The 7,694-nt window shown below is 39.2% G+C and overlaps 1 protein-coding gene across 1 annotated transcript; it reads left to right on the top strand.

Annotated features, from left to right (window-relative positions):
• Positions 1–4,963: 4,963 nt before the first annotated feature.
• Positions 4,964–6,769, top strand: LOC143602728 (taxadiene 5-alpha hydroxylase-like). Its single transcript, XM_077079745.1, has 3 exons — positions 4,964–5,912; positions 6,004–6,191; positions 6,258–6,769. The coding sequence occupies exons 1-3, from the start codon at positions 4,964–4,966 to the stop codon at positions 6,558–6,560; spliced, it is 1,440 nt and encodes a 479-aa protein (XP_076935860.1). The 3' UTR covers positions 6,561–6,769.
• The last annotated feature ends 925 nt before the right edge of the window (positions 6,770–7,694 follow it).

Genomic DNA, 7,694 nt, shown 5'->3' with positions numbered 1-7,694 from the left:
ACTTTAGGGTTAAGTCTTAGGGCAAACTGTTCTAAACAACGTAACCTTTATGTGTAAAGAACCTAACTTTTTACATTTTTAGGCTATGGCTAGCTTCGATGTGCAACTAAGGACTCGTATCTTGTTTGTATAGTCAAGATCTATCAAACTCCAATCTCGGATCTTGGTCTTGGATCTTGAGTCACGTTCGTAAGGGGTGGAGAGGGTTTGTGTGTGTTTTTGAGTGTGTAGGAGGTTAGAAGATAAGAATGAGGGTTTTAGGGAGGATTAAGGAGTATTTATAATCTTTTAAGCTCATGGACCTAAGGCCCATCACCATCCCGTATTCCATCTTTCATTAAACCAAGTCCATACTCTTATATTTTTTTTTAACTTAATTAAATATTAACACACTTTTAAACAAAGACATTTCGTTTGTTTATTATTATCAAAATTTGGATGTCACTAGGGCTGTTCAAAAAGCTCACGGCTCGAAGCTCGCCCGAAACTCGCTTGAAAAAAGCTCAGAGAAAGCTCGCTCGAACTCTGCTCGATTGTAAACGAGCCGAGCCTAGCTCGACTCGATTTCTAAACGAGTCGAGCCTGAGCTAGCCGCGGCTCGACTCGAGCTCGCTCGATAGGCTTGAACTATTATATTTTAATTTTTATATATATATATATATATACATGCATATAATTATCTAGTCCAAAATCCAAATACATAATATATGGGCTTCCTTTCTCAATTCGGATTCGGATAATACTTTTGAGATTTTTTGGAAAGTTCGGATATCCGAACTATCCGAAGTATTAAAATTATTGTTTTTTTAATTTTACATAATATGAGATAAAAGCCTAAAACCTAATTTTGTAAAAATGACAGTATAGCACAGCCGCTTTCCAACTCCATTCTTTAGTCTCTTTTCCTTTTACAGATCTAAATCTACTCCATCTCTCATTATTTCTTCAGATCTACATCTACTCCATAATCTATCTAAACTCCACAGGCCACCACGAGACGCCGCCCCTGTGACGCCAACCACCACGAGTCCGTCGTATGTGCCATCTCCTTGTCTAACGCGACCATCGTCCGGCACCAATCAAGATGCTTGATTAAGAAGATTGTTTAGTTTGAAACAATGGATTGTGTTTATTTTGAATAATGGATTATGTGTTCTTGTTTGTTTGTATTTTGAACAATTTGTGGTTAGTTTTTTGGATTGGAAACTTGGATTTGTGAGATGTTGTAAGTTTATCTTTTTACAGACAGTCACCAGTCACCACTACCGCCGCTCACCAATCACCACTACCAGCCGGCAGCCTCTCACCAGACAGTCACCACTACCGCTCAACAGCCGCTCAATGGTGTTATTACAGGTAAAATCGAGCCAACTCGAGCCGAGCCGAGCCGGCTTGATTTATAACCGAGCCGAGCTTGAGCTCATATTTCTGGCTCGATTAAGATTCGAGCTCGAGCCGAGCCAGCTCGAATAATTATCGAGCTCGAGCTCGAGCTGGCCTTGGCTCGGGCTCGGCTCGGCTCGTGAACAGGCCTAGATGTCACAACCTGATATCCAGAAGCTAATTGGCAAAGTTCGACTTGATCGGAGCAAATCGTAACTCAAGCACAACTAGAGTTCACTCAACCACGTGCCAAATACTTGATGTGATGATTCTAGCCACATGTTGGCTTCATTGATGAGTTATGATGCTACAAAAGAGAAATGCATTTGGTGAATACGGATGCACGACAAAAAGAAGTCTGTGTTAAGAGTTGGAGGATTCAACACCAACCTGATGCGTTCCAAGAAAGGGACTAAGATTTGGTAAAGAAGGTATTGTTGGATTATGATTCTTTTATTGTGAAGCCAAACATACACTTATTTATTTTATATTTATTAAACAAAACTTTGTTATGATGAACTTTCTGACAAACATGCAATGCAAAATCGACCTGCTTCATGGTTTAACGTGTTGCAGCGCAATGCGCGCGGGTAACATTCCTAGTTATCTTTTATGAACAAGTTTCTATTTTAATCCTTTTTGTCGGTGGGGCTTAAACCTAAGACTACCCCTCACAAACCCATATGTTTAAAGTTTTTGCCTTTCCCAATGAACTCCCACTCCATTGGTACATAAATAATTATATAAAGAAAAGGCGAAGTATAGTTAGGGCCCGGGGTCCCCTCCCTGTTTTTTTGCGCAGTGGTGTAATTTACCCGTTTTCGCCCGAAATATTTTATTCGTAGTGTAAATTAAGCCGTTTTTTATCGAAATTTTGAGCCCGGTCACCTTGTTTGTGAATTTTTTTAATACATTTTGAGTCCGGCCCTCTGGTATCTTCGTCCAAGCTTTGCCAGTGATTTAAAGTCACATATGATGCAACTTTTACAACCGTATTGATCACATTCAAATATGAAGAACAACAAAGATTAATATTTGCAACATTGCAACATGAATATGTTGTGATTCAAGAGAGTTCTAAAAACAATAACCTAAATTAAATTGTAAACGAGTAAAAGGGTTTTAAAAAAATTAAGAATGCTTTTATGAAACTATATATAATGCTATCTTTAACTTTATTAAATTCATAGCATTCAAATTAAAATGTTTCATAATTGTTTTTTATAAAATCAATATATTTTAGATGGAGCTTGCCAATTAAAGAATGTATGTCAAGTGATTTAATTACCATTAAAGACAACTTGTATATCGGATTAGAGTAAATCAAAGCGGAAAGCAACATAAATTACTTTTGTAAAAAAAAAATAATAATCCATTTTTATGAAAATACTTGTTTGAGGTGATATGATCAGCCTAACATGCACTTAACTTGTAAACACGGCCAAAAATCACTGCAAAGAAAGTTACAAAATGAGATAAGGCATCACACCACGTTCAGAAAAGAAAGAACAAGAAGACAAGACCAATGGTATCGGCCGTAGATCGACCATCGGGCTAAAAGTAATCTTTGTGTATTGGCCTATAAAATTGATTACTTGTTCTAACTTTTAACATCACCCATTTTGTTTTTAACACTGCCATATATATACATGTCTAAATGTTATCTCTCTTGACTTCTTCATATTTCATACATCCTTTAAAGAAGAGAAAAATAATATCAAAGAAGAGCAAAATAGAATAAATATTGTTTTAACAATTAAAATCTTATTCATTCTTGTGTCGTATTTGCGAGAGGTTTAATTGTGTGTTCTAGTGCCTAGTTTGCGAGGGATTCACCATATGCGTTGGTGATTTGAGAAAGAGGTGATCTCTACCACTTTTAACAAAATTAGATATTGAATGGAGATCGGGTGTTTTATTTCATGTTTGTTTCAACTCATTATGTATGTTGAATATGTGTTTCAAATCATAGCGTATGTTGAATGAGAGTTACATCTCATGGTTTCGTGAGGATGGTTGTTTCAACTCATTATATATGTAGGTTGAATGGGTGTTTCAACTCGTGATGTATGTTGAATGGGTCTTACTACTCATGGTTTATGGTGAATGGGGTGTTTCAACTCATTTTCATCAATAAATACCAAGGTTAGTTTTGGTTAAAAGATCAGCCATACAATATTACAACACTATCTCTCTTGGGCTCTCTCCCCCTCTCTACTATTAAAAAATTTTCAAAGAATTCTTGATCATCTACTCTTTCTCTCACTGAGGTATAACTACGTGCTAAGTCCTCCTCGACAGTGCAACCACTTATTCTTGCTGTCTAAACAAATTCGTGACTCGTGAGTGAGAAAATATTCTTTTAAGGGAAGCATATAGAACTTGTAGCCTCAACAAAAACTTTAACCTTTTGTTATTCAATCTTAGCAAGGGATGATCATGCTAAAGGAAAATGTTAAACGTATTCCTCTTTGTCAAATATGCATTTTATATTCATATTTGTTTTTAAATACCAGTACTAGTACCGAACCGAAAGTTTTGGTACCGGTAATGAGAAGTTGCGATTTTCAGGATTGGGATTTTCGGTCCGGTACGATACCGATCTCATATCTAGTTCCTACAATCACTACCTTTTAACTAGTGAAACGTTTGGTGTGTCGGTGATATATTTCGTTTAAAAGAAACCGGAGCAACTCCCGATTAGGGAATTGAGGAGATGGCGTAGAGTGGCCTAGTTAATAGCCACATGAACCTTTATAAATCGGTTTTGTCAACTCTATCATCTTTTAAACTCTTTATTTGTTGCATACGGTACATATTGGGTTGTAAAAAGAGTTTAATAACAAGATTAGCATCTTAGAGCATTCCCAGCCTGTTCTCCATCCTCATCTTTATAATTACACTACAAATACAATTATCGCTCATGTTCAATTAATTAATATTATTTTAACCTTTACCATTATAGTTTTCTCTTTCCTCTACTTACAACCAATTTAACAAATATTAAAAAACAAATAAGGAAAAACAAAGATTCTCCAAAATAAAAAAAAAATCGGCTTTGGGAATACTGTCCCCTCCCTTTTTTTCTAGTTTTCTATATATTTGTTTAAAAGTAAATGGATCAAAATAGCCAAAACATTAAAAACTGAATTCCAAATTAAAGTTCTAATTTTCCAATATAATTTCAAGTTTTCTTGTTCCATTCAAGTAACTAGCTAGGGGAGTCTTGTATTTTAAGTTTAGTATAGTTTTTGGTGTATGTTATAAGAAACATTGTACCCACAAAACAAACAAAAAAACAAAAAAAGAGTTGTAGTCTTGACAACTGTGGAACAAAGTCAGCTATAGAAAACACAGATTCCCCCAAGGCAGGAGCACATGCTGTGAATAATATGAATCTTTTCGTCGGCCCGACTCCTGATTTCATCCGCCACCCCAACACTATATTGTTTTTTATTAGTTGACTTTGGTTATAACTGACTAAATTCCACCCATCTTAATACCTATATATACTCCACTCTCTCAGTCATCCATCCAAACACACACCACAAATTCTTACAGCAAAACCCTACATCCATCAATGGCTGCCTACATCACCTTATGTACCCTCTTTCCATTATTCTTTACCATCGTCTTATCTGTTTACAGAAAGTGCAAAAAGCGAACGAATAACAAGGTGCGGCTACCCTCGGGCGAAACGGGACTTCCTTGGATCGGAGAAACAGTCGAGTTCTACAAGGCGCAACGTTCGAACCAACTGTTCGAAAGCTTCTTCCAGCCAAGAATGAAGAAGTACGGAAACGTCTTCAAAACGAAGCTCATGGGATCACCGACCGTGGTTGTAAACGGGGCCTCAGCAAATAAGTTCTTCATGTCGAACGAGTTCAAACTGGTGATAAGCTCATGGCCAACTTCATCCGTAGAGTTGATGGGAAGGAACTCTATTATGGAGAAACAAGGAGACTCCCACCGCTGCCTTCGCGGCATCGTCACTTCCACTCTTAACATTTCCGGACTCGCTGCGATGGTACCAAGGATGTGCGGTTCGATCGAGAGCCACATGAACAAGAACTGGCAAGACCGTGAAGAGATCAGTCTATACCGGTCCACTAAAATGCTCACATTCACCATTGTTGTTGAATGCTTGTTCGGACTAGGGATTGATATAGAATCCATGTTTGGTGTTTTCGAGCGTGTGCTGGAAGGTGTTATGTCTCCTCCTGTGAACTTTCCCGGGACTAAATTCTCTCGGGCGAAGAAGGCGAGAGCGGAGATAGAGAAGGTGTTGGTTGGTGAGATTACAAGGAAGAGAGAGGCCATGGAAATTAGTGGGAAAGAAGAAGAAGAAGATGGCATGCTGTTTTCTAAACTTGTGGCTGCTTTGATTAGAGGTGAGATTACAGAAGAAGAGGTTGTTGATAATGTGGTTTTGTTGGTGTTTGCGGCTCATGACACCACGTCTTACGCCGTCACGATGACGTTTAAGATGCTCGCGAACCACCCGGACTGTTACTCTCTTCTACTCAAAGGTACAGCCATTTTTTATCTTATACATTTGGTATGTACGAGTAGTTGGTAGTTATATATTTAGTTATTAATGATGATGATCTTGACTTACAGAACATGAAGATATTGCCACCAACAAAAGACCAGGTGAAGCCTTGACTTTTGAAGATGTGAAGAAAATGGAGTACACGTGGCAAGTAGCTCGTGAGACCATGCGACTGTGTCCTCCAATATTCGGATCCTTTAGAAAAGCCACAACTGACATCGAGTTTGAAGGATTTACTATCCCCAAAGACTGGAAGGTACATATAATATTAGTTCCTAATTATATATACTCATCACATAGAATAATCTGATTTGATGTGTAGGTGCTTTGGACGACATATGGAACACATTACGACGAGAAGTATTTTTCAGATCCGATGAGTTTCAACCCCAGTAGATTTGCGGATCCGGTGCATGCTTACGCCTTTATACCATTCGGAGGCGGGCCAAGGTTGTGCGCGGGCTACCAACTAGCCAAGCTCAATATTCTTGTCCTGGTGCATTATGTTGTGACGCGATATAGCTGGTCGGTGATATACCCCGATGAGCCTATTCTAATGGACCCGCTCCCGTTCCCTTCCAAAGGGATGCCTATAAAGATTTCACCCAAGCCTAACCGTAACTAGCTAGCTTGCAAGTTGCAAACCCATTGTAAATTTCAAACAACTGTTTAGTTGTATGTTATGAAATTCTTTGTAATTTTCAATGTAATATTAATTCAAATTTGAAATTTAACTGTCTTTCTGCAAAATATCTCTTAACACTTTAATCATTGAGATTACCAACCGATCGATGCCATTGATATCTCGATCATACGTTATTTTTGTAAAATTTCGCTCATGTTAGGTCTAATACCATAGAGAATAGAATAAAAGTGACTTTAGGTACGAAGATTTTTTGGGTTAACTGAGATGCTCTTGTTCCTAATTATTAAGTGTAGTAATTAGCCCACCACCAAAATGATTGATTTAAAGATAGAAGTCAAGGCTGATGAGACAGTTTGTGGCCTGAAGAGGTAGGTACCAGCAGAGCCCAGTTGGACCCGCAAGACTCACCTTGAAGAGGGACGTCTGCGCAGAAACCAACTGGATCCGCAGGACCAACCATGCTCAGAGACGTGACGTCCTCACGCGCAGTACGCAAGCTGTTCCCGCAGGAAATGCCTCCCAATGGTGAAGTAATCTGCCTGTTCCCGCAGCTGCGGATACAAGCCATCAGGGAAGGCCACCCGCGCAGCAAGGCTACACACACAAGGCACTTAGCTCTCATTCAGTGTCACCTGAAGGAATGAGCAAAGCCGGGAACAATCCCGCACAAGGGCGGGAGGGGGAATACTCCCGCCCAAACAAGCCAGTCCGTACGATACGGGAAGATCTTCTGTACTGTACCTGACGAGGTATGGGCAAAAGATCTGACTAAAGATACGACAGCTTATTGACAGCAGTATGGCGAGCAGCATGCTCCTGTACTGTATGTCACTATTAGCCGCTGCCTACTCACCAACTACTGCCATACCACGTGCATAGCCGGCAGTTGGTGGAAAAGGAATAGTACACAGCAGGCCTGGTCACTATCAGCCGCTGCCTACCCACCAACTACCAGCAGGGCACGTGCGTAGGCCACAGTTGGTAGAACAGGAATACTATTCAGCAGGCCACACCTCCTTGGAAACCTACCTTCGGCTATAAATACCACAAATGGTATGACCATCTCATCTTATCATATCTTATCATATTATCATCATATTATACCTGATATCT

Source organism: Bidens hawaiensis, unplaced genomic scaffold (genome assembly GCF_021521415.1).
Source record: "Bidens hawaiensis isolate Kalapana, Puna unplaced genomic scaffold, B.hawaiensis_p1.1 tig00059559_1, whole genome shotgun sequence".
NCBI classification, from domain to species: Eukaryota; Viridiplantae; Streptophyta; class Magnoliopsida; order Asterales; family Asteraceae; genus Bidens; species Bidens hawaiensis.
The sequence above is the reverse complement of the archived record's forward strand: the minus strand, read 5'-3'. Positions and strand labels throughout refer to the sequence as shown.

What these genes read in the sequence shown, in the direction of transcription:
- LOC143602728 (XM_077079745.1), top strand. Translation starts at nt 4,964, where the DNA reads ATGGCTGCCTACATCACCTTATGTACCCTCTTTCCATTATTCTTTACC. An exon ending in TTACTCTCTTCTACTCAAAG is followed by an intron (nt 5,913 to 6,003) that starts GTACAGCCATTT and finishes CTTGACTTACAG; the next exon opens with AACATGAAGATATTGCCACC. An exon ending in CTATCCCCAAAGACTGGAAG is followed by an intron (nt 6,192 to 6,257) that starts GTACATATAATA and finishes TTTGATGTGTAG; the next exon opens with GTGCTTTGGACGACATATGG.